General features: G+C 38.3%; 1 protein-coding gene across 2 annotated transcripts in view; it reads left to right on the forward strand.

The window, feature by feature from the left end:
- The window catches only part of FAM3C (FAM3 metabolism regulating signaling molecule C), a 32,396-nt gene extending 14,548 nt beyond the window's left edge, over positions 1–17,848 (forward strand). For both annotated transcript variants that reach the window (XM_075493234.1, XM_075493225.1), the window contains exons 2-10: positions 405–465; positions 3,186–3,290; positions 4,456–4,485; positions 4,908–5,031; positions 9,524–9,582; positions 11,011–11,061; positions 11,521–11,605; positions 14,892–15,018; positions 16,101–17,848. In XM_075493234.1, coding sequence (XP_075349349.1) covers positions 453–465; positions 3,186–3,290; positions 4,456–4,485; positions 4,908–5,031; positions 9,524–9,582; positions 11,011–11,061; positions 11,521–11,605; positions 14,892–15,018; positions 16,101–16,190 — 684 coding nt within the window. In that variant the 5' untranslated portion in view covers positions 405–452 and the 3' untranslated portion in view covers positions 16,191–17,848. The remainder of the gene's footprint in view (positions 1–404; positions 466–3,185; positions 3,291–4,455; positions 4,486–4,907; positions 5,032–9,523; positions 9,583–11,010; positions 11,062–11,520; positions 11,606–14,891; positions 15,019–16,100) is intronic.
- The last annotated feature ends 9,200 nt before the right edge of the window (positions 17,849–27,048 follow it).

The raw sequence follows: 27,048 nt of genomic DNA on the forward strand, positions 1-27,048 counted from the left end.
AAATAACAACTTGCATCCGAAAGTTGCTAGGACTTTGAAGCAATGCACTTGGAGTTGTTGACTTTTACCACATAGCTTTAGGAAATCAAAGACTGCTTAGATACAGCACTGATAAATACTTATGTCACAGATTGAAGGGTTGAAAGTTGAACAGAATTGGTAGTGGATTTGATGAAATTAAATCAATGGTTTTTCAGAACACTTGTTTCACAGAGTAACAAATGAAAGCAATACATCAGAAATCCATCTTAAATCTTCTTCCCTTACTGTGAGCATTAAGAATTAGGTATTCAGGACAATCATCATTAATGTTATTGGCTAGAAAATCTGTGGGTTTTTTTACTGTTATCACAAAAGTGCTTATTTGGCTGTAATTACAATGATGTGCTTTTCTTTTTTCCTAGGTGGCTATTTTTAATGCAGTAGTGTCATTAGCTGGCTGAAGACTAAACATGAGAATAGCAGGTAAGTACGCTCAGTAAAATCAGACTTTTGTCACTAGTGAAACAAGTGCAATAGACAGCATTAACGAGTTGTGACAGTAAGGTTTTAAAATAAACTTAACTGGCATAACAGGCATTGCTGTTCTATTTAATTGATGTTTAATGAAACTCATTTTGGAATTTGGGATGGTCTAAGAGCAAGCAGCTGGTTAAAATGCTTCAGCTGATCTGCAGTGACTGGTGAAGGTGCCATGACTTGACATACTTTGGCTGCTAACTGTGTAAGATGATGAAGGAATAAGGAAATAGCCAATTGATGTCTTAAGCTATTTCTTCCCTGCCTCACACCCCAACCAAAAGTGCTATGCGCTATTATAATATAGTGTCTGAAACTTCCTGAATGGTTACTGGGAGTTTGAAAGCTATAAAAGCCTTTTCATAGAGGTAAGTTACTGTAGTACAGGATTTAAGAAACTGATTTTACTTAACAGAAGGTGTAGTGGTTGTAAAAATAAGATCTTTGCCAATATAATACTGCAAGAAAATAGTATTTTAGATGTTTCCTTGCAGTAGAATATCCTGCGTGGCAATTGAACAGGTTTGAGTTTCTGATGCATTGCACTTTTATCGATAGTTGTAGTTTTACGTTGCAGAAGGAGCAGCTGTTGGCTCTTATAGGAGAGAATGACACCTTCTTTTCCAAGAGTTGCACATTAACCTTCTTAATGCATGAAATTAGTTCTGATTTTTGTCACTACTTCCAAAGTTGTTTTATTATGCTCAATATGTATAACTGGAAACAACCTGCTAAAGTAAATCTGATAAAGAACTGGAAAATGCTACAGTTTTTAGAAGATGGCTAAATCACCTGGAAAATGACTTTTCCAAACCTCTTCTTTTCTTCCATCTAACTATTTTTGTTGCGAAAACCCACAGATGAAGATACAGCAGTTCCTATAAAATGTTTAACCTGTAGCAAACAGGCTGGTTTTGGTTCAAGTGCTAAAAGAATTTTCTAGGAGATTTCTTACCTCTCCCTTAGAGGGAGCACTCACAGTTCAGTTGAAAGGCTCAGGATATATAGTGGAGGGGATGATTAGTGCTCAGACTTGAGTTCTTGTTCATCTCACCTCCTGTCTACTGAAACAACACGCTCTCCAAGTGCTACTTGCTAGATGACACATTCTAAAATCTGGTACCATCTTGTCTTTTTAAGCAGTGTTGCTTTGAAAACCTTTTCTCCACTTCTTAACGTATGTTCAGATCATCTGTTTTCTCAAGTGCTTGCATGTGGTTCACTTCCCTTCAAGTGCAATAATCTTTGGAGTTCCAGCATAATATTTTTAAATTAAGTTTGCATCTGTGTTTTCTTACATAGTATGTATGTGCTCACACACATGAAAAGGGAAAGTAGGAGAGGAAGACCGAACTACAAGCAAACAAACAAGTTGTATCTCTGTCTTCATCTTTTCTTTTTCTATCCCCTTATCTTGTTTTTAGCCTTTTGGAAGGATTGATTAACATCTCTCATCCTTCTGAAGGCTGAGTAATCTGTCTATTTTAAGGTTTTCTGAACAGCCCATCACAGCAGCAGTCTGAGATCTGCAGGAGTACATAAGTTTGGGTTTTTTCTGAAGGATTTATTTGGCTGGCAATCTAAGAAACAGAAGCATGCTGTAAGGTTGCTTCTTCCAAACAGTTTGACATACTGGGGTGAGACAGGAAGGCAGGATGTTGATCAGATGCCTCCTCACCTAACTTCTACTCTCAGTCAGTTAGTATTTTGCAATAAGGTAGGAGTGGAGTATTCTGTAAAAATCTGTTGAAAATTATGCTAAAAAACGGTGGGGTTCATGGCAGTACCGCATGCACCCGAGTTTCCATTTCAGATTTAAATTGTTGTGGTTGTGTGCTTCCAGCTCTTCTCTCAGGAGGTAGTTTGACTGCTCAACACTGGAGAAAGTTAGGCTTATAAAACTTCGAGCTACCTGAGGCTTCAACATATTAAAAGGGGGAGGGGAGAGGTACTGCTTTTTATTACTTTTTAAATTAGCTCTTTTGAGTCTTCAAACCTGCTTTTTGAAGGTCAGTAATTTAAATTTGTTGAAAAGGAGGTGAGGAGGCTTTTTGTTTGTTTGGTAGTTTTTTGGGGGTTTTTTAATGTAATGCTCAGACCTGACTAACCATAGCAGCCAAGCTACAGTATATGAACAGATCCCTAATCACTCAGTCTTGGCCATATGTTAAAATAGAGGTAGCTCAATTCTGGGGGACGAGGGGAGAGGAGTATTTGTGAACAATGAGGGAAGAGATACACATGGCTAAGAACAGGGAAGTCGAATGGGGGGAGGTGGAAATGTCCCCTTTGGACAGCAGCCAGTTAGATCAACTTAGTTCATTTGGTTAAGCTGGATTTCGATGGAAAAGTCTGTGGTTTCTCCTGGCTGCTGCGCTGAGTTGGTGTACTGTGGTGTCAGACAAACATGAAGCTGGAGAAGGCTTGAGAGCAGGGTATGTATATTTGCTATAGTAACCTGATGGACTGGCTCAGTTGCATCCTGCAATGTCCTATAATGTCCATTTCTTGCAGATTACTTGTGTTTAGTGAGTCCACAAATGATCATCCTGTTTCTGAGTTCACCTTAATGTAATCTGATATACATTTCTCATATAGTTAATTTTGGTAAACTTAATGTTATCGTTTGCAGATTTTTTTTGAAACTTTTCTCTGCTTCTGAATAGGTGCTGCAAAGTTGGTAGTAGTCATAGCAATATTTTTATTGACGTTTTATGTCATATCTCAAGTGTTTGAAATAAAAATGGATGCAAACTTAGGACACATATTTGGTAAGTGATGACTTTGTTTTTCTTCAGACATCTATTAATATTTACTTGAACCATAATCAAGAATATCATGTTGATTTTGCTTTAAGCTTGACTCAGGCTCTTACACTTAAGAATTCTGTGTTTATTTTTAATGTGTGTACTTGTTGGTTTTTTATATATATTATACATACATACGTGTGTATTAAATTATTTACTGTATGAAATATCTAACCTACTCTCTTAATCAGTTTGATTCTTTTGCCTGCCAAATATGCATAATTTTACCTGCTTTTTCTGTTTACTGGTACTTACAACCTTAGTCTGGAGTTGTAAACTAGGTGACTTGAATGATGTTTCTGGAAATTTGCACTCTGCCTTTCTGCTGCTTAAGCAATTCTGAATTTATGTTTTGGGTGGGCTTTTTTGCTTGCACAGGTACACTACCATGTACAATTGAACATGCAGTAATCAAAACATTTCAGAACATGTGCCCAGATTCTACACAGAAAAGGATTAGCAGCTGAGGTGACTTAAAATTCAGAGTCTACGTTTTGAACCAACTTTATCTTTAAAGGGGCTTTTCATTACAAAAAATCAATTTTAGGTACATGGGTAGCGTTCTTGTTATTTAACTGCAGGTTACTACAGTGTGAGCCAACATCTGAACCAGTCACCAGAGGCATCTTTAACAATTGTTGAAGAGACACAGGTGTCGTTAAGTATTACAGATATATTGCAGACAAATGCATGATGAGGTCACTTGCGTCCCTTCCTATGCCAAGAAAGGGAGTCATGAATGGTTGGATTCAAATACACCTGAGTTGCAGGCTTCCAGTGTTAGGTGAAAGGAACCCCATCCTGGTGAAGCTGTAAGGAGGGAATTCATTTCACTTTAGTGCCCACACCTCCACAAATCCCTGGTGGTTTTGTATCTCCATGGATCTTTGTGTTAATCAGAGAGTCATAAATTAAGGCAGTGCTTCTAAATGTCGTTCCTGAACACTTTCATTCTTCTACCATGTAAAGGTTAATGTTTTATATTGGAACATAATGTTCAGATGTATTTGATACTTCATTTCAACCAACCTGTTTTTATAGGGGTACAGAAAGGTTTTAAATTTATAGGATATTTTATAGCAGATGACACTTTAATAGTAACATCTTGTATAACTTTTTTGCATTTTAGCTAGATCAGCACTGGATGCAGCTGCACGCTGTGAGTATTCATATGCATGTGTTACTGCTGTGACTTGGTTTTGCTAATAACAGAAAGGCTGTTGAATTTTCATAGTTAAGGAAGTCTTAATTACACTTTAAATGCAATCAGAAACTAATTTTCCTCTTTTCCTGATTTTCCTAAATTTCTGGCAAAGTCTGTTTTTTTGCCAGCATTTCACTTGTGGTTTTGTCATGTGGCTTTTGATGACAGTGCCAGAGCAAGCAGCAGGGTGAGAACAAGAAGTAGAATAATGAGATACTGCAGGAACCTAGATTGTTTTAAGCTGCTATAAAACTGCAGATGAAATACTGTTTGTCTTTGCTCTTTTCCTTGAATTCCTTCAGAAAACTAACTGATATTTCTCTGTTAGCCTACCTGTGGTGTTGTCTCTAAAATCCTGTTTTGTTTCCTTTTGAAAGCTACAAAACCTCCAAGGTACAAGTGTGGGATCTCTAAAGCTTGTCCTGAAAAGCATTTTGCATTCAAAATGGCAAGTGGAGCAGCAAATGTAGTTGGACCTAAAATTTGTGTAGAAGATAACGTGTAAGTATTTTTACCTGTTGTCTCTTAAGTATCTCTTTCAAATGCTGTCTTGTATCACTTTGCACACAAAATCAGTAGGTTAAATGATTCTTCGTAGGTTTTGTTTTGCCAATGGTTTGACCACATGAAAAAATTATACTGCATTGTAACTTTAACTTCTGATGAAGAGCACTTACTACTCTGCAGTAAATGCAGAAATGTACGCCATTTTAATACATGCAAGATAGCTTACACTTTATTTCAGGCTTACAGATTTAAGGATTAGTTAGACTTTGTCAAGTCAGATGCAAACTTGGAGGCAAGTAACTCGTTCTTGTTCACTGAATTACTGTTAGAGGCACAATTATATTTTTAAGTAATTACTCTTGATACTTCTAACTGAATGTCATCAGCTAAAACTGTGCTGTGGAATTGTCTTTTGCAAGTCATCTTTTAAACTATCTTTTCCACAGTACCAATGTCAGAACATATTTTCCACTTTTCTTTAAAGGATGACTTCAGAAGGGAAAAATAGTATTTTAATGATCAGTAGTTACTTAATTGTGCTGATAGTAACTAAAGTTAATAAACTTAAAATAACTGTGAAATGAGGAAAGGAACTGCTTGAAACAGTTTGGTTTTGAGTTTAAGTTCTGTATTTCTAATAACTGTATTTTTAACACAGTATTATCAATAATACTGTGCCTAGAGTATTTAACTGAGTAACTTTCAGTAATCCCCATAATGGGAATATTAATGTTTACTTTTAGACTCTTTGTTTCTTTGCTCTTAGGTTGTTCCTGCTCATTGTCACCCAGAGTGTGCAGAGTGTGTCATGTAACATAATCTATCTACTCAATTTTGCATGTCACGTGTTGGAAAAGACATGATGTTAGTATTGTCAAGGATTTTTTTTTTAATATGGGTCACAATTAGAAGCCTTTGCCTTCCATTTGCATTTAAACTACTCCAGTTTAGCTGTTTCTCAGCCCACACTATGTTAGTACAGAGTGGTTCAGATATTCTAATTTCAAGCTGTTCCTCTGTGAGGCTGACTTAGCTCAAGCTTGCTCACTTGTGTAGGAGTGCATTTGCAGCGGAGCATCACGGTGTAGTTGGGGAGCACGTGCAAAGTGAGCGTGAGCTCACTGTTGGCCCGTACTAACTAAAAGCTGCTAGGTTCTGCTTTCCACTCTTATCATTGATTCGCTTCATGACCTTGGACAGTCTTATCTAATCTCTCTGCATGGTATTTTTGTTGGTGTTACAAAACTTGCTACCTTCTCATTCTGGTTGCTAGGAAGCTTAATATCAGTGAAGACTTAGGGTGATTCACTGATTACAAGTTGTGGGAGTGTAAGTAATATTTTAACTTCAGGATTGTAGGGTTGGTTTGTTTTGTTTTTGTTTTTTTTTTTTTTTTAATCACTTACTCGTTAACTAAGAAGAGATTGTGTTCCTGTCCAAAAAAAAAAAAAAAAAGAAATCCTCTACTGGATATTTCACTGAAGAAAGTGATGAAAAGAAAGTAGTTGCTGGCAAGAAATCCTCTATTCTTTTAATACTAGTGTGCACCTTAGTGCACAGCTATTGGAGTCTTAAGTCCAGTTTCCCTTGGCAAAAATCCTTCTGAATTCCTTCTGAGGAGGACTTGTAATGTCTATTTAAATGTCCACCAGAAAATTTGGTTAATTTTATATCATCTTCTGCTTTGCTCATAAGACATTTGATTTCTCTTTCAAAAGCTCCCATAACTTGTTGATTGTGAATTGTTGGAAGAATTCTAAAACTGATGAACAGCTGCCCTCATGTGAGAAAACTGTCACATTACAGCCTGTAGTTTTGTGACAGTGCACAAGCTATCTCAAGTGTGTAAAGTATCTCAGAGCTCTGAAAGAACTAATTTCCTCTTCAGTAGCTCTTTTTTAGTGATATTTTGTGAACTCACTCCTGCAAAATGCTTTTTTCTGATTACTTTGTATTTTTCTTCATACTTCCAAGACAAGGAAGCAGGGACAAGTTTTCATAATTTGTCAATGATATTTGCAACATAGGTTTTTTGCTGTGTATTAAACATAAGGACGTCGCTTGGTTTATGAGAGCACTGAAGGTGCTGATATAATTCAGAATGCATTTAATTTCTCATTTTTTCTATTTGCTTATATAGATATTTTGGTGTGAAATAGGAATTCTGCTGTATAGAAGTTCAGTTATAGCCTTGTTCTCCTATATTGGAAGGACATAATCCAAATTAGAAAAAACATACTGTAGTCATCATCAAAATATTAAATATTGTAGTTGCTACTTCATGGGCTTTTTAGAAGAAGGGGCGATATTGCTATACTTCTTTACCAGCAACTCCTCCATGCAGTTTTACTTCTGTTAAGAAGCCAGTTGCATGATTGTGCCGCAGTAACCTTATAGCAGCAGAATGTCGCACTGCATTCCTTCAATAACTAGTAATTCTTGTATTCATATTTGCAGGATTTTGTTGTCTGAAGTCCATTATAACTTTTATTATGTATGTGTGGATTTTCAGTGTCTAGTCACCCCAGTATTGGATATTTTTTGACTGCTATTTATTTACAGAGAAATTTGTACTTAAAATAAAAGGAAGTTCTTATTCTTTTTGGTAAATTAAATGTCCACTACATTGTATATGAGCAAAGGACTGTGTTCAGAACTTCACTGCCTTTTTTTTTTTCATTTATGTTTTCAGTCTTTATTTGCCATATGTTTTTATTGTTTAGAACAGGTGCTCAGACATGACGTGAAAATCATGTGATCAGAGAAGAAATGATCCTCCAGTGGCTAAAATACTTCTGGAGTTCCCTACTAACCAGAAGTGAATTCTGCATTTCAGCAGAAAATTTCAAGTCTTCTATTTCAGAAGTTACTGAATTAGAGTTTTAATTTTAATCAGAATTTTTGGCAGATGGTATAACTTAGAGGACTAACAGAATAATATGGACTCTTTCATCTCTCATTACTGGTTCTTTAAAACCTAAGTCACTGTGCCAAGAGTTACCATTAACCGTTAGTCTTTCACGGCCTCTCTGGACTAGCTAAAACTGAGTCTGTTCCTGATAGTTGTCTATTAAATTTGACATTCCTCTAAATTTTGGCTTCTGTCTTCATCCTGGGTGCAAAAGATAGCATCAGAGAGGAAGATTTTTGTCATACTTCTGTGACAGACCATTTCTTGTTTCTAGCCTATCACTAATAAGTTAGCATGAGAAAGCTGATGTTGCAGTTGTGTGTGTAAGGATGTGGTCCTTCTGAAACGTTGCTTAGAATGGATGTTCAGACACGACCTGAAAATCATATGATCGCAGAAGAAAAGTGGAAAAAGTTTTGAACGTAACAGGATTGTACATATCTGCAAGCCCCTTCCTAGAGCAAGCTAGAGGTGTTGAAGAAATTCTGATCAGGATGGAATTAAAGCATCTGTTGGTGTGTTTGTAATTAATGAGATATGTGCGCCTACATGCTTACGCTGAGGTGCTTTCTTGAATCTCAGCTGACGACTTCTTCATTATCTTAATTTATGTAATTGTTTCAACCTGTACTCCTGTTTCTCCTTGTGTACGTTAACTCTTTTACTCCTAGCTTCAAAATGTTAATGCTGGGATATTTGGAGTCTGGAGGCAGAACAGAGATCTTTACACAGTGCCAGTGAAAAGGGATGAGGAGGTCTGGAAGCTTCCTCTCACTGGAGTGGTACACCCACCATGGCCCAAGGCAGCACAGCACCCTAGCTAACAGTCTTGACATTCCCATTAGCTCTTCTTTACAGCTCTGAAGGGCTTCCATTTCACATTTCACAATGCATCTCTTCTTTCCAGCTTTGCCACTCTGAGTTTGGCCAAGTAATTGCTGTCATAGATTGTGACGGTTTTGTTGAGATGTGTAACTGTACTCCAAGATTATATTCAACTTTTGTTTTAAAGTCCCATGAGTGTATTAACTATTTTTCTTGGATTTAGGTTTCCTATTACAGGTACAAGTCGCTAACTGCTTTGACTTTCTTGTTTCTTAGTGTAATGCTGCAATGTTAATTCTAAATGCCTCTGAGTTAACTTTTAAACTCATTAACACATTTTTGTTCATCGCGTGCTTTCAAAAAAGCTTAAAATGTTGGTTACGAGACTGTGCTAAGCTCCTCAAATTATTATTTGTTTCAGGCTTTTCAACTACAAGGAATTTTCTTAAATACATAAATAGCACTTTATTTTTTGTGACACTTTTAATATACACACATACTTTGAAACCAAGATGATTAAGCGATCAAATGAAATGGGTACAACTGGGGATATTTGATCTATTGTTCTCAATTCAGTGGTGCTATAAGAGCACACAGATTAGTTCAAGGAGATTTTACTTCCTGTAAGTACTCATGAACATGTGGTCTTTCAACTATGTATCTCTTACAATTTGATCCTATTTAAAAAAAAGAAATATTTCACATGAGTAAATTGCCCTATTAAAAACAAAATTGTTTATTTTGTTTCAGTTTAATGAGTGGAGTTAAAAATAATGTTGGCAGAGGAATAAATGTGGCCTTGGTCAATGGTAAGTGACATTTTAAGTGAGCAGATTGTCTTCATTTTCAAATTGTTTCTGAAATTTAAGGTGAAATGCTAAGGGATGGTGAAAGGCAAGCAGGAGGAGAAAAGGAAGTATTCAGCATATTTATACTGAGGTGTAACGTCAGATCTTGGCACTTAACACCTTTTTGTTAGAAAGTAGAAAAACTCAGTGCATTTTTGTTTCTAAAAATGTGTAGTAAAAATAGTTACCACAGCACTCCACATTACTATCTCGGTGATATGTCAGATATAAATTCCTAATGCACACGTAATATGAAAGAAGACATGAGATGCATGCTACTTCTTTTGACTTTGTGTGTTGCCACCACTAATAAAGCTTTGTAGACTGAATTATTCTGTTGCTGTCTTTTCAGTGAAACTTATTTAACAATTCTGTTACTACATGGAAAGACCAGCTCATTATTTCCTAGCTTGAAATCAGTATATTTGATTAGTCCGTATCTATAGATCTTGTCCCTAAATACACCATGTTATGTAATTGTGTTCAGGATTCTTAACTTTCATTAAAACCAAACAAATTTACCTGTGTGTCACCTTGAAAGCGGAACTGAACGTCAGTACTGGCAGATTTGTCCTTAATATGCAGGAATCAATTCCTTGTAGCACTGAGATAGCACTTTGTCATTTCACTGCAATATAAATTAATGTTATATTTGGATTGTACTCATGTTTACGTCTTCTAAGACATGATTTGAACAATACTCGCCTAATCCTATTTTGCCCTCCTAAATTGTCTCAATCTGTTCAAAATCAAAATACCTACCTTTGTATTATATAGCTGCCAGTCTTTCTCCCTGTCTTCCAAACTTTAAATGAAAGTATGTATTAAAAAGAAAACTCCACCTTCCATCAAATACTGCCTTTGTAGACAACATAGTGTAAAAAAAAAAACCAAAGCTAATGAGATTACTATATTGTCCAGTTTCTTCTATTTGTTCTGAATGTTTAAATTAACTAAGAATTTCCAGTCTATAGCAAAACATGCAGTGTAATTTTAATCTTTCTTACTTTTCACGTGTCACTAAAGGCAACCTATAGCTGTACTATCTATTGTTGCAAAAACAACTTAAAGGCAAGTGTATGAAGTGAATTCTCTTTATTGGTTTTAGAGGCTGTGGGCTTTTTGTTTTACTTTATATTCTGCCTGAAGCAAAATCAGAAGTTTTCATCTTTTGTCTTTTTTTTTCCTCTTACCTTTTCCTGCACCTTTTCAAACTACTGTGCTGTTTAAGGAGAAATCTTCATAAAAAGATAAGAGTTACCATAGTAATTGATTTATATGGTGTCTTCTGCAGCACTTTCTCTGAAAGAGTCATTAAGAGGAGTTGGGCATGTTGTCTGTAAAATAATTTTAGCTATATTTGATGACACCAAATATTTTTGTCTGCAGGTAAAACAGGAGAACCATTAGACACTAAATTCTTTGACATGTGGGGAGGAGGTAGGTGCAGTTACCTTATTACCTTAGCTGGTTAGAGAGAAACAATTTAAACACCTCTTCCCCCTGCCCCCCCCCGGCTCCATTTGCTGTGATGACTTAAGGTGATAGTTAAGGGAGTGCTTCACCTCTACCTTTTGTAGTTGCGAGGAGTATGCAACTTTAAAGAAACACAAATAGTTGAGGTGGGAGGGAATGGTATGGTTAATCAAACACACTTGTTCTCCCAAGTAGTTCCCACTAATGGTTATGTCTTTACACAATACGGATGAAACTCCTATAAAATGAAAGAGTTCTCCCTGATGCGTTTTATCTTTCTCCCACTTGGCATCTTTTTATAAATTTGTAAGTACATTTACAAATATTCTTAAAAGGAATGTCTTTGCAGGAAGGCATTGCAGGTGTTTAAATATGGAATAGTTGCTTGTTATTAAACAATTTTGTTGTTCTCTCTTGTTTCAGATGTGGCACCATTTATTGAATTTCTGAAGTCCATCCAGGATGGAACGATAGTGCTAATGGGAACATATGATGATGGTGCAACCAAGTATGTCATTGATTTATATAGTAAATATTGCTTAAACTTTTTAATGCCCTTTAATACTGAAAAAAATGCATTCTTTATCACACAGTCACTTTTGATAAAGTTTTGTTCTTCCAAGATGATGGATTTGAAACTATGCTTTCAGTTTATTAGTTTTATAGTGCTGATGTGATTTGGGGACAAACAAGGATCAAATTAAAACTAACCAGGTGTAATGGGTTATGTATGTATTTACATAGAGGACTGTTAGATGTATACTTTTGTGATCCCAGCAACAGAGAAACAGTAAATTAGGTATTAAATTAGACCCTTTAGCAGAAATATCACAAGTGTTTGAAAATCTGAAAAGGCTAGAGATTAATAGTTGACTAATTAGCAATTGCTATATCAGTACACATAGTTGGGGTTTTTTGTTCCTCTGAGAAAAGATGTTAATGCAACAAGAAGACAGTGTACGTCATACGGTCAGTCCAACAAACTGCTTACTCATAGCTATGAAGAATATATTTGCATGTCAGGCATTATACTTTTTCTAAACCATACCCTTATCCTTCCTGGTTCCTGAAGACCCTGTAGGTTTCTAGCTGCTCTTCTAGAATTTGTCCCTGCTTCTGAATGTATGCTGCCAAGGGTATCTGTCTTTCTGGAGATGTGCTGGTTTTCCTATTGCTGATAGCATATTCTGTCTTATGCTAGTAAATTCAGGTATGTCCAGACATAGGAACGTGACTGTGAGAACATATTCTGGTGGAAATTGGTCTGTTTCATCCAGCACTTTTCTCAGATCAACTCCAAGACAGAGTTTGGTGGTTACAGGGGTGCAGAGACCATTCCCAATAGGCCTTGCCTGTATCCTTCCTTTTGAAATCTGAGAGGTTACTAGTGTATGCCTCGTACTTTTTGGCCTCAGCGTTTGGACTGTTCCGCCCTAAAGCTGTTCAGTTTATTAATGTAGACATAGCCTAAGAGGTTTTAGTTCTCTTTAAGCATTATCTTCCAACCTTCCCAACTTTGGTCAGCTTTAATAGATACTAAAAACTACCGTAGAATTTGCATTGTAATCTACTCCTCACTTAAGTCATCCTGTCACAGAATCACAGAATCATATAGGTTGGAAAAGACCTTTAAGATCGAGTCCAACCATAAACCTAACACTGCCAAAACCACCACTACACCATGTCCCTAAGCACCTCATCCAAACGTCCTTTAAATACCTCCAGGGATGGCGACTCAACCACTTCCCTGGGCAGCCTGTTCCAATGCTTGATAACCCTCTCGGTGAAGAAAAATTTCCTAATATCCAGTCTAAACCTCCCCTGGCGCAACTTGAGGCCATTTCCTCTTGTCCTATCACTTGTTACTTGGGAGAAGAGACCGACCCCCACCTCGCTACAACCTCCTTTCAGGTAGTTGAAGAGAGCGATAAGGCCTCCCCTCAGCCTCCTTTTCTCCAGGCTAAACAGTCCCAGCTCCCTCAGCCGCTCCTCATAAGACTTCTGCTCCAGACCCTTCACCAGCTTCGTTGCCCTTCTCTGGACACGCTCCAGCACCTCAAGGTCTCTCTTGTAGTGGGGGGCCCAAAACCAAACACAGTATTCGAGGTGCGGCCTCACCAGTGCCGAGTACAGGGGCACAATCACTTCCCTAGTCCTGCTGGCCACGCTATTTTTGATACAAGCCAGGATGCCATTGGCTTTCTTGGCCACCTGGGCACACTGCTGGCTCATATTCAGGCGGCTGTCAACAAACACCCCCAGGTCCTTCTCTGCCAGGCAGCTTTCCAGCCACTCTTCCCCAAGCCTGTAGCGTTGCATAGGGTTGTTGTGGCCCAAGTGCAGGACCTTGCACTTGGCCTTGTTAAACCTCATACAATTGACCTCGGCTGTCAATTGACTGTCCAAAGGATTGCTTTTCATAGTGAAAATTAAGAGGGTTTTTTTCCTTTTCCTCTGTTGTTTTAATAATATTTAACTTTTTGCTAATGTGTTCTCTACATTTTTTTCTCTTTTAGTCCAATTTGTTATCCACAGCTTGTCTGTATTTTTTATATAGGAGCAGCTTTCCTATGATAAAGTCCTGACTTTGCAGCATGCAGTATTTGCAGTAAATAGTTCAGTGTCTGTACATTCACTGCTTTTAGAAGAAAGCAATTTAATGTTTCATTATGCCAAGGCTGGATCTTCTGTCTGTTGTTCTATTCAGTTATTTTGTTACTTTTCTTTTTGCTCTTTTTCTTTTCTTATTTGTTTTAGGTAATAAGTACATTTAGTTTGTTTCAATAATCATGTCACAGTTGATGTTTTTGAAAGCTTGTATGTAGATACAATATCAGCTAAACAAGGTGAATTTGGCCCATTCATGCTTACAGCCAGGGACTACTTACTACTTATGAGTGATACTACATAATTAGCCAAAACCTTACCACTGGTGGTTGATGGTAATCATAAACACCAGTTCTTGAAAGCAATTAAAATTGTGAAGAACCAACATGTTTAAAAGATAAAATATTTTGATTTTTGTTTTAAATATAAGCTGCCCTAATGCTCTAGAAACTTGGAGTGTGGGTTGTGCAAATAATGTCCAAAGAACTTAATAATTTTCATAATTTTAGCTAAAGCTAGTCATACAACTGTATCTCAGTAAATAGTAATAATCAGAAGTTGTGTGTATTGTTTAGCAATTGGGCAAATATAGTAACTGAAAGGAAGAAATAAAGAGCTGTTATTCGGAGGTTTTGGAATGATAACTTATCATCCTACAGAGTAATTTTTCCTTCCATACTAAAATTATCCTACTTGGACCTACAGGCACTGAACCGTGCTGTGGGGCAGCATTCTGAATTTTGAATTAATTGACCCAAGCAGACAAGAACTTCTTTGATATATTTAGGTCGTTTTTCTAATCTGAAATAGCTTTTACTTTATCTAGACTTCAGCTCGAGCCTGCAAACAATGTTTACTTTAAAGGTTGACTTTTTTAGTTGCTTGGAGAACTGCTAACATGACTTGAGATGTATGTATAAATTCTCACAGGAGAGGGTTCTTGGCTTTTGTTGGTGTACTGATAGGTTTGTATGCTGGCTCCTTGAGATTATAATGTTAAAGAGCAGTGTTCATTAGATCAGGTCATTTCAGAACTGGCCTTATCTGATCTTGAAAGATAAATCTTGCCCAATATTGACTGACGTAAACTATATTTAGTCAGATTAAAGCTGAATGGTCTGTTGAACAATAAAAGCTCTAAGGGCATGTATTTTATTCACATACTGAACTTCTCTGCTTTGTTCAAGGCTTAATGAGGAAGCAAGGAAACTGATTGCTGAATTAGGAAGCACATCTATTACTAACCTTGGCTTTAGAGACAACTGGGTCTTCTGCGGTGGAAAAGGAATTAAGACTAAAAGTCCATTTGAACAGGTCTGTGACTCTGTAACTTACTGCAATTTAACAGCTCACATTAATAAAGGCATAACGTGTTATAAATACCATGCATTTGTTCGAGATGGTTATCTATTGCAGTAGTGACACACAGTGTTATTTTCAAACTTATTCCTTGATGAGCCTCCTCCTTTTGAATGTACAAAAAATTGTTCGGTGATTCACAAATAAGAAAAAAATCTTATATGGGGTAGATCTTAGTATCCCAACAACTAGATAATTTATCTTTCTAATGAATGCAATTAAACTGAAGAATTAAAAACTCACTGCCAAACGCTTGTATTTTAGATGCACTAACAATGGTAGACCTCTGACAGAAAAGTGGTAGTTATTAAGGTGTTGGTGTTCCCACCTGTTCACTTTGCGCTTCTGGCAAAAATTATTGCTGCCATAGTGAAATATGTGAAATAGAATATGTTCCCGTACTTTAGTTGTTAAAATTCAGCATGTGTCATTGTTGCCTTTAATTACCAGTAAAGGTAGTTTTGTACTAGGAGAGTAAGGAAGGTGTGTTCTCTTTTGCCAGCTTTGCGAGGGACTGGGAACTAGTGCAGGAGCAGTGGCAAACTCTTGGAGGCAGCAATGTCTTATCTGACTGCAGATGGTTGCTTGGTGGAAAAATAAACCCCTAATTAAAAAAAAACCAACCAAACTGAACATTCAATGTTAAATAATGTTCTTAAAATTCTGACTATTCATTTTCAGTGCCTTGTAAATCTAGTATCCTTATTTATTTTTTTTCCTAGTGGTTCATGTTTTAATGCAGTTGGTCTTTTTCTTCCTTGTCTCTCTGCCTAAATAAACATCCACAATAAATTTTAAAAATGTTTTCCCAGTATGGCTTAACTATTTTAAGCATACACTTGTCTGAGCAAGTTACATTAAGTGGTGAATACTGAGAGATTGTTATATTTGATATAAAGCACAAGAGGTTAATAGTGATGTCTTCTCTTTGTCCATGGCCTGAAAATAAGTCAATAAAATGTCTTTTAAAGCTGTGAGTTAAAGCAACAGGATAAATGGCTTTACATTAATGGTAGATTGATGTTTTCTATTTATAGCATATAAAGAACAACAAGGACACAAACAAGTATGAAGGCTGGCCAGAAGTTGTTGAGATGGAAGGCTGTATCCCTCAGAAGCAAGACTAAATGAAAACAAAAGGAAAGGAGAAAGAATATGGAAGAAAATGCACTTTCTGCTATTATTAGGGAGAGGGCTATGAAGGAGACTGTACTGTAAATAATATTTTTAAAGCATGCAACCATCTTGTCGGTGTGTGCATGAGCACTGACATTTTGAATATTGGTATTATTTATTGCTAACACACATAGAAATCCTTTTTGTAAATATGTCCAAAATAAAAGAAACATCAAATCATTTCTATGCAGATTTCTTAAAAGCACAGTATTTAGTTCGCCTGTGGTAAATAATATCTTGTAGATCAACTGGCTAATAAATTGCATGTGCGGATAATAAACAGATCCTGACAAATGTTGTACTGTCCTCTTAACAGTGTAATGTTGCTGTGAGTATGTAACCTTTGTGGAATATGTAGATTTTAGTGATAAGTTAATAAAGAGCTTTATTTTTTTTTAATCCTCTGCCTTTTTTAATGGCAGCATCACTTTTTATTAAAGCTATTTGGTTATTCTAATACCAGGTGCTCCAGAAATTTATTTTGTAGTCCCCCATCAAAACTGAATAATCAGCAAAGGAAGAATGCATGATAGTGTAATAGAGATATGCCATGAGAAGCACAATAAATTATTTTTATTAGGGGAGAACAAAAGTAAATATATAAAGAGCGTGCATGATATTTAAAAGCAGCTTGGAAGGATTTGTACTTAACATGAAAATAGTGTTTACTTTGTAGAAGAGACTTGGCATGTTAAGCAGCAGTACTGTAGCTAAATTGTTCAGTTTTTCTTGCAATTTTTGCACTGCTGCTTAACCATCGGTTCTGCCTATGGCTGTTCAGCTATAGTGGCTAGTCACATAGTAAATGTGCATAATGGAATAGCTTCCTCTTCTAGTTCTAACATCAGGAATAAATTTCCCATCACAAAGAATGTTAGAAAGCAGTCTGCCTTCTAGTGAGAGTTGTTGCAGGGTACACAATTATGCACCTTTACCACCTATGTTACATCTAATGTGAGCTGAGGCAATTTGTTCTTACAGGGAGATGTTAAGAGAAAGCATTGTATCTTGGGTTATGCAATGTGTGATGTTTAAACTTAACTGACAGTGTTTCCTTCATCATATTTTTTTGTAATGGAAAAAAACGGACCAAGTTGAAGTGGCCTTATTCTTTAGCTCATATCAGAGCTGTGAGAAAACACTGCTTTCTTTGGAATCTTCTGTTTCTTTTAAGTAGGGCCAGCTTGAACTTTTGCCGAAACTAAGTTAGTATGGTATAACTGATGGTGTCGGTATTCACAAAATAGGGGCTGACACAGAATTGGGTGTAATCTCTTGGAGCTTTATGTCATGAGTTCTGATGTAATCTTCAAAAACTTCTAGTTAGTACCATGGGGCAAAAGCCACAAAGGATTTCTGAGGAACCCACAGCGCGAGTTGAACATAGTGGCACTCAAAATACTATTATTGTTGATGCATTGAGACAAATTTAATTCTGTGCACTAGAAATGTCAAGCAATATTGGGAATTACTTTGTAAGTCAAATAAATAACCTGTGATACCAGAGTAAGACTGGATTCTGGGTTGTTCTGTACGTTTAACTGGCTTGTTAAATAATGTGATTTTCCCTAAAGTTTAATGTAGAACAGCAATAAATGCACCTTATACAGTGAAACTGCTTTTGTTAAATCTTTCAGATTTTCTTGTGTAGGAGGACATGTCAAAATCATGTATATTTTTTCATCAAACTAAAGCCCCCTCTTTCTGTCAATTGGAAAATAACTTCTATTTCATAACATTAGGCTATTGTGGAAAACTAATTGTGTTAGGTCCTAGAATTTTCACAGAAACACAGTTTTGTTGGTGTATATTCCAGTATTGGTTATGCAGCTATCCAGAATAATATCAAAATAATTTTGAAGCTCCTTGGCAGGGGTTTAAGAGAAAAAAATATTGGTCTGCATTAATAGTTTCCCTGGGCTACTCTTGTATTCATTCTTTTGGTTTTGAATGCCGATGAATCTCTCATCAAATTAAAAAGTTAAAATTTACAAAATTAATTGGAGAGGAAATAAGACTAAAGGTAGACGTCTTTTGGCCCTTGTATCTTTTAAATTTGTGCCTTTTCAGCAATCTGAATTAATTAAATATGACTTCTTTTGACTCGTTAAAGTTGCAGCTGCGCACCTGCCACAAACCTTTTAAACAACAGATTTTAACGCAATAAAATGGTAGAATTATTTTTGTAACTTCTTAAATAATTTGATTCTTGTGATTTTGACGGAAATCTTCCTCTTATTGTCTAACCCATGTCCTCACAGCTGTATCATATATTTAATAAGACTCTCTTCAAGTATATAAGACTTGTACGGGAGTGGTCATGCAAGTGAGGTCTCCTTGCTCTTGTCCATCATCCTGGTCTGTTGACTTGCCACGAGATCTAGTTATACCATCTCTTCTCTTCTGTCCTGAGCGAGCTAGTTACAATATCCCCCTGTTGAGGTAAACTTTCTGATGCTTACTCTTAAGAAGCAAGACTTTCTGATATTCTGTGTGCATTTCCTTTGAGTTACCACGCACAAAGATTACTTCTCTGGCCTCCCTGGTCTCTCCCACAGCTGGTGGTAGGAAGTGGTCAGTTGCAAAGATGAAGGCATTTTGTACAGATAGCTTCATGTGAAAGTACCTGTGTGTGACAAAGCTCCGGGATGCATATTTTCATACAAAAGATGATGGGAGTGCTTGCAGTATCGTGCGGACTTGTTGAGAACAGAGCAGTGAGGGAGAGAAAGAGAAAGATCGTGGGGGATGTCTACCTCAAAAAATGCAGCTCTGAGAAGAGGGGGGGAGGACACAAGAAGGTTGTAACTTCATTTTTCCCAAGGAGCGCCCAGCTTGGATCCAAGCCACCTGAAGGCTTCATTGTAAACCAAAGCTCTCAATTGCTGTGCTAGAGTTGCTTTATGTGGATAATAGGAGTCTTAAGAAAGAAGCTGAAGGGGGTGTCTGCCTTGATATGCCCTCTGCATCTTTCCTACCGTCCTTCACGATCAAACTTCTTTTTTTTTCTTTTCCTCTGGAAACAGCAGAGCCTTTTACAGCTTTAGTTTCCCAAGTGCTAGTTTGGAAAAAGTTTCCCTTTGCTCAGCATGTTTTGCTTTCCAGATGCCTTACTGTGGCACTTAGTTCCCTCAAACATTGGCATGATTACTAAACACTTGATGTGTATGTCATGTCTCCTAAATTGGATTTTCTGCAGTGTGAGTGTTTTTCAAGAATGAGTGTATTAATAAAATAGTGGCCAGGTGGATAAATTCAGGGAGGAAATAAAGTAATAATACTGCCACCATAAGTGTTGACTGACTTTCCTGGGTAAGGATGGGAAAGGCCATAGTTCCTCCCTAAACTGACTTGGGTCATGGATACCACGCAAGGGCCTTTTTATTGATGAAATCTTCTTCAGTTTTGTTTCTGTAAGACCATACACTAGCCTTAATACAAGGGGCCTGGCTAAGAAAATTGAAAAAGAAAACTGGATGGCTGGATGGGAACTTTAAGGCCAAAGCAGGAAGGTGCAAGAACAGCTCTTGGCCTGTTTGGTGATACCATGAGGTGTCAGTAGCTTCTGATGCTGTACTAGAGATATGAGGGACACTGCTTCTCACCCTCTGAGCAATGTGCCAAAAGGACACAAAGACCTGGGCTCAGCCACCTCCTGCTGCTGCCTCCCTGCAGGCAAAAAAATTAGGAACAGCTAGAGAGAATGCTACTTGCAGTGTTTAATTACATTTCTGATTATCTTAATATTAACTTAAACCCACTTTTAGTTCCTCCTTGCTGCTCCTGCAGTCAGCCCTTTCGGCCTTACAAACAAGATCTAATGCATCCTTCACAGACTCGGGTTAAAACAGGTTCCTCAGATGTCTCTTCCTATGCTTAACTATCCATCTGGATAGGTTGTCTCATGTACCATCCAAAGCTTCCTTGCCGAAAGTTAATGATTACTTCTTTGCAAGTTAAAAATGGATGACTCTCCTCTTCGATGTCTTTTACATTCTTCCTGGCCCTATCTTTTCCTTTCTAGAACATGCAACCCAGTTCCTTTAATCTTGCATTTATCCTTTTAAAATTGCTATAATCTGTAAATCTGTAATCACTCGTTTCTTCAAAAAGGTCTGTTCCTTTCTTAGGGTGTTGTCCATACAGGATATAGCTATAACCTCATTGACATGGGAAAAGGCACTCCTATCTGAGGAGGAATCATGTCTCCTCTTTGAGCTTGATGGATGGCAGTGGAAGGGAGTGCTATCTTCTGTGGAACACAGTCTGCAAATGTTTTTTCCTACCAAATGCTGCAGCAATCCTCTCTGGCTAATTATCTTCCTCAACCTTGAATATTTCAGCATTGTCTTTATCAGTACAGCCTCATGTTCCCAGATCTTGGCAGCTGAATCATCCTTCCCATTGGAAAACTTGGTGGATAATGTCTTGATTTATGGCTTTTATATCATAGATGTCTCAAAAGCACCTAACACACAATGTAGATAACTATACCTTGTGTTAAGTTTTGTGGTGTATTAGTAAACAGAATTAACATCATCTGTTTGTTATCCTTTGAAGTATGTAGCAATGAAAACTTTCTTTCAGGGCTTTAGAAAATATATATGGAGAGGGTTAGGGATCAGTATAGAGCACTGTAATAGTCCAGCCACATTGTGTACTGTGTAAAATGCACAGAAATCACTCCATCCTCTACAGGAAATTTCTGATCCCTGGAGGCAGCCCAAAGCAGCTGGTTATTCTGTTCCTCTTGCTGATCTTGCACTACAATGCAAGAGGTTTAGAGTGGTTTCTTAGCATTGCAATTATGGGATAATCAGCAAATGGAAAAAAACCCCACTGAACCCAACTAATATTTCAAAATTATTTAAGTAGACAGAATTGTGTTACCCCAAATATGGTCTCAGCAGAGAGCGCGATACTGTTCTGTCTTGCCTTAGTGCTCTTTAGTCCTGAGTGACCCAAAGCAAGGAGGGCTTCTTAAAAAGGTTACCTCCAGTTGTCGTGCCATGAAATCATTGATCAATGGAAAATGTGCCTGCCCTGAAGCATCAACCCTTCTTACTGTACATGGCTTGCTTGTTTTCCTGAGAGGGCACAATGTTAGCACATTGTGAGGGATCATAAAACTTCTACAGGAGGTGGTTGTAGCATTGGATAATCCCAAAAGTTTGGTTCTACCTTAATCTCTTGCATAGAAGTCACTAAAATGGGTTTATTTCACTAGCTGCTTTGTTTGCAGAACTTCTGTCAAATACCTACCATTCATGCTGTGTGGGTTTCGGTTTTGTAGGTTTGTTTTTGTAAAAAACCTGGAGTTTTCAATGCACATGAAGTGTGAAACCATAGTTGGACAATATTCTGATTTGGCAGCACAGTCAGCTCAAGGAGTCTCTCCTCAAGAGTCAAGGTGACTCTTGGTCACCTCCCTCAGTTCTTACTGCCATGTCCTTGCTGCAGTTTGCTGCTCCAAATCTACTGTTTGTGGAGTGTTTCTGTGAACCGTATTGCTAAACCGATCAACGGGCTGGGCTTGGGGCAGGGGCTAGGGAGCCTGAGCACACACTCAGCCAACCTGGCAGGCAAACCCAGCCTGCCATGAGACTGCAGCCTAAAGCTCCAGAGACAGCAAATGTAAAACTTAACAACTTAGTTCTCTAAGTTTCAGGTAACTTCTGGTTTTGCTCCCATTGGCATAATCAGCACTGACTAGCCAGAACTGTTTTTTAAAAATGCAAATCACACATCTTAAACTGGAATTGAATAGCATCTTGATGTTGTCTTCCTCTGCATGTTGATTCTCTTAATGATATATAAATCCTCTAAGAACTCAGCATGTTTAACGTCAAAATATTATTTAGCACATACTGAGACACAATAGAGTGTCAAATTAATTTCTTAGATTATGGGGCAGATTGGTCCATGCAAGAGAATGGGACATTGTTTCAGTTGTCAGCTGTTTTTTGTGCTACTGACACGAGGCACAATGTACCTTTCAGCACAGAGGGTAAATCATCATCCACATAAATAATACTGCAGTCTGTTTTTAACCCCTAGTATAGGGTCAAGCTTTTTCTCTAGAAAACAGAAATGCTCATGATGTGTTTCACTCTGCTCCACAATCAAATACAAGTTTTCACGGCTTTGGGGAAAATGATTATAGAAGTCTTACCCAATCAGAAGTTTCAGCATTTTAATTAAGACATCCTGATAAACACATAACGTGATATTAAAATATATATATAAAAAAAATGGATGGTCAGCTGATGATTCTTGAAGCATTAACAAGGAAAATGTGCAGCTCATTTAAAATTACACTGTATAGTCATAAACATGGCAAGGCTAAGAGGAAAATGAAATGGCCAAACCCTGAGATAGGCTCTGATCTTTTAGCCTGTGACAAGCTGTACTCGTGCTTGCAGGCTCAGGTTCAGCAGAAGGTTTCACAAGGTATGTGGCACTACCCTGTAATGAGCGTCTCTGTCTTTCTCCAGTTCAATTAGTGCATCTAAACTCCACGTGTGTGTCTGCCTTCACTCTCCTAGACGCTTTATTTGTTACACCTCTTTGCTGTGCAAACGAAGTGATAGCCCCCCTCCACCAAAGGCCATCCATTTACAGTCAGCCCTGGCATCCAAATTCCAGCCTCGGCCAGAGGGATCACCAGTCAGTGTTATCTGCTAGCCGTGAAATGAATTGCAGTCTCATGTTCCTATCTGCCACCATAGTTCCAGCCCTGCAAGCTGACACAGTGGCCAGAGAGGATTAATTCCCATTTCATTCTCCAATCAGTAAACCATTAGTTATTTAACAGAACTACCTGTGGAATTACACAGTTGTCGATTTAGTGTAACAGCAGACTCTGGGACAGGCACGGGGATTTGAGCGCTAGTTATCTGCAGCATTAACGTAGAGTTCGCAGGCACCATTCCCTTCAGGATGAATTTGTCATTTGTGTGGGGGAAAAAAGCATATTTGACTTCCAGAAATACAAACCACAGGAGGCCATGTTTAGGAAACACAATTTTAGCCAACTGATTATTTTAGTCTTTGCCTGTCCTTGAAAAACTGTATTGGGTTCTGCAGCAGGGCTTGCCCAGTAGTCACGACTCGGATGGTTACTGTATAGTCCTAACTGGCAAACCACAGTTTCAAACTATGCGGGCTGAGAAACAAATGCAGTGACCAGGTAGCCAAAGCATTAGGTTGATGATCAGGACACCTGCCTATTCTTATTTTTTTTTAAGCCTAGCTCTGCCACTGCTTTTGCAAGTGACTTTGAGCAAGTAATTTCTCCCCAGTTTCCCATTTATAGTCAGAATACTACTACCACCCTCCTTAGTGATGCTCATTGGATGTATGGGTGTGAAGCCCTGTTTCTCAGTTAGGTATTGTTAGCTATTGTCCGCCCATGCCAATTCACTAACAGTAAGAATTGTGAAAGTGTGTAAAATCCTAAAAATTGCTATTGCAAATCTTCGTGTGAAATGAAAACTAAAGGCATGATACCACATTCACTGTTAGTACCACTACTGCATCTGGGCACTCCAGATCACGTGGCAGGACAGACAGGAGAGGATTCACAATTAGCACTTTTGGCAGGTTATCTAGAACAAATAATAACATTTGTTCCACTCGGATACTTCCTGATATTGCACCCTGTGTGGTATCTACCATAAGTTAGAGGGCTCAGACAAACAGTGCCTCATTTGGCATGAAGTCTGCCACAGTGGGATGATTCTTTTACATGTCTTTAATAAATTTTAGCCAGCAGAGTGAGTTCTTATGGGGCTCAGCACTTTACATGACCTAGCCATGACAGTTTTGATCTATGAGGAATCACCCTAAAGTCAAATTTGCTATCTTGTGAAACCTCATCCTTTGATGAAATCAAGCATCTCAGGGCCGTCAGAAACCTCAGCCAAAGTGGATGTCCTTTTAACATCATTTCCTCTGAATGACCAATGCTAATTGTTGCTATTTACTTTACACGTTTCATATACTTGTCATTCACGGAAAAGTGCTACCCAGCACAGAGACATTTTGATAGCAATGGAGACAATCTCCATTTACTACACCTCCTTTGACAAGGGATCTCCAACAGGCAAGGAGAAGACGGTGTTCTTCAGTTGCCGATGCACGCGCAGGCTGGCATGTCGACAGACTGCCCAGCTGTATTCCTGTAGAAACTCCTCCGAGTATGTCAGCACTTCAGTCAACACCACAACTTCACTCTTAAAACATGCAGCCAGTGCACATGCATTTCTATTTTCAAAATAGCATATATCATTTTCACTTTCAGAAGAGGTTACAATTATCCTTTCGTCAAAAAGTAAACTTGTGGCATTTTTCATAGGTTTGCTACTTTTCACAAACTGCTGCTTCATGCAGAAAAGGGCAGTGTGAGGGAACAGGACTGAGATAAGACCTTTCCCCCACTCAAACTGTGAATTTATTTCCAATTTTTTTTCTAATCTTGCTTGCTCAGATAAGCACACATGTAGCTACTTTCAAACAGAAAGGATGTATTATTGCAAAGCTATACAAGAGTATTATAAGGCTATGCTTTCAGAGTCAACAACCTTGATCCTCCAGTCCCAGCACTGGGAAAAAAACCCCACCCTATTAAACTGAGTAAATGAAATTCATCCCAGTGCCATATGCCCACAAAAGTAGCTGAACCACATATGTCGTGCGTAGGCTCCTCTTTGAAAGCCAAGGCATGTTGTCTTACAGATGGTTCTCCCTCTTGCTCTCACCCAAGGAGAGCTCTTCCAGAGTGTGGAAGGAGTAAAGGCAGTTTTATGGGATAAATATCGCAATAGATGTCAGCTAATTTCTTTAGCCCTGATGCTACTACAAACCAATGTTCATATCTTGATCCCATCCAGAATTGCTTTTACAGATTCTGCCCATCCAGAACTAGTTTTATGGATGTAACTTAGATAAGTTACAATGGAGCTTAACTTAAACAGCAATTTCAGCTGTGATGATAGGTAAAGAGAGGGGCTCATGCTCCAGTCTCCCCAAAGCACTCAGCTTTGCTTCTGCTTCCCTCTCCAAGCCCCCAATGTTAATGCAGCAGGAGAGCAAGCAGCAGCCCCTCAGACAGCATGCGCTTGCTCTCACCAGTGCTCTGCCCTTGCTGCAGAAAGGGTAATGCCACCTCCCATGAAATAGCTCTCTTCAGCTTCTCAGAGCCAAGATGGGTCCTTCTGCTGCCAGTGAAGCTTCAAACCCCTGTTACCTTGTTTGCTCCGCCATTGTAGCTTTCATAAACCATGTGTGTTGCCACTTATCTTCATTGTTTTTTGCCATTTTTTGAAAAAATACACTCTTCCCCCTCACAAAACCAGAAAAAAAATATTTTATTAACAACAACATTTAAGAACAAAAAGATATTTTTATTGGAACTAGACGACCTCTCAAAAATAACGCAGCATCAAATACTGGCTAGCCAAGCAGGCAAGAGACACCCTGACTGCGTTGGCTGCATCATGACTGCCCCACGTTGCCATGCAATGCTGATGTGAGTGCCTTTCCCCTTCAAACACACAGAAACAGCCACTGAGATTTTTCTCCTGGGCAAATCCTGAAGCTGACCTTAGACCCAGGAGTCCAGGACCATTTTCTCCCCATTTCCTACCCTGCCAGAAGTTAAGGCGTACCGAGAAGTACGTTGGTGATTTTCCTTACTTTACAGATCAGGCGTGGAAGAACCTTTAGGTCTGGTAAAAGCTAAGGTAGTTTTAAGACACAGATCGGGACTGCTTCAAGAGAAGATCTTGGTCTCCACACTGAACTCCCAGCGGCTGGATCCTGCTGGAGCCCCATACAACAAAACGGTGGTGACCTCAACACTGAACACAGTGGAGGTACTGCTAGGAGCAGTCTCACATAGGGCACCAAGGCACTTACCTCTGCCAGCAGCCTGACGTAGGGCAGATTCAGAAAGAGAGAGAGGTGGTCTCTACAACACCTTCCTATCAACAGTGACCAGTAGCATGTCCCATTCATGCTGCCAACAGGTGCTGTGGCATGGCCCGTGGAGCCTGTGGGTTTACTTTCATTGCTGGAAGATGGGAACAACCTGGAGCTCACAACTCTCTCTTCAGGGTCTTCCACCAGGATGTGTCCTCCCCATCCAAGTTTTCACAGGGAAGGTGTTGAATCCTCCTGTGACAGTGACTGGAAAGCTGAGCACCCTTCCCATAGACAGCAGATTTCACGGCTTCAGGATAATTATCTGGCTACGTCAATGGAGACAGACTGGCCAAATGTAGGGAAGGTCCAAAATGGAGGGAAGGTCCAAAAATAACTAGCAGATAAAGGACTTCTTGGTTGCTGAACTGATGTTCCTAAGATACTCCACATAAGGCAGTGAAGTACCACAACAGAAGATTTTGTTTGCTTCTTCCTGACCTACACATCCAATAAAGAGTGACAGGGAATCTGGTCACCATCTTTTATGGGAAAATAATTGACAACTAGAAAATGAATTCCTCAAAGTAACTTTGAAAGCCTCAACCAAACTGTCCAAGATTATTTCTTTCTAAAAACTGACTGGTAGTGTGGAACAAGTTAAGGGATTGCAAACCCTTGCAAGTCTCCTTGATGTTAGTGGGAGTTCTGCACTTACCGCTGGAGCCAGGATTTCATTTTTTGTGAAATGGATTTAAAAGAATTAAAAAAAGTATACAGAATATTAATTAACTGATCATTTAGAAAATCATAGTAAGTGTTTCTCATCAGTGTGTATTAACTGCAACAATTATAACCACCCTGATGGTAAAAAAAAGAACATTTATG

Source organism: Mycteria americana, chromosome 1 (genome assembly GCF_035582795.1).
Source record: "Mycteria americana isolate JAX WOST 10 ecotype Jacksonville Zoo and Gardens chromosome 1, USCA_MyAme_1.0, whole genome shotgun sequence".
In the NCBI taxonomy this organism is placed as follows: Eukaryota; Metazoa; Chordata; class Aves; order Ciconiiformes; family Ciconiidae; genus Mycteria; species Mycteria americana.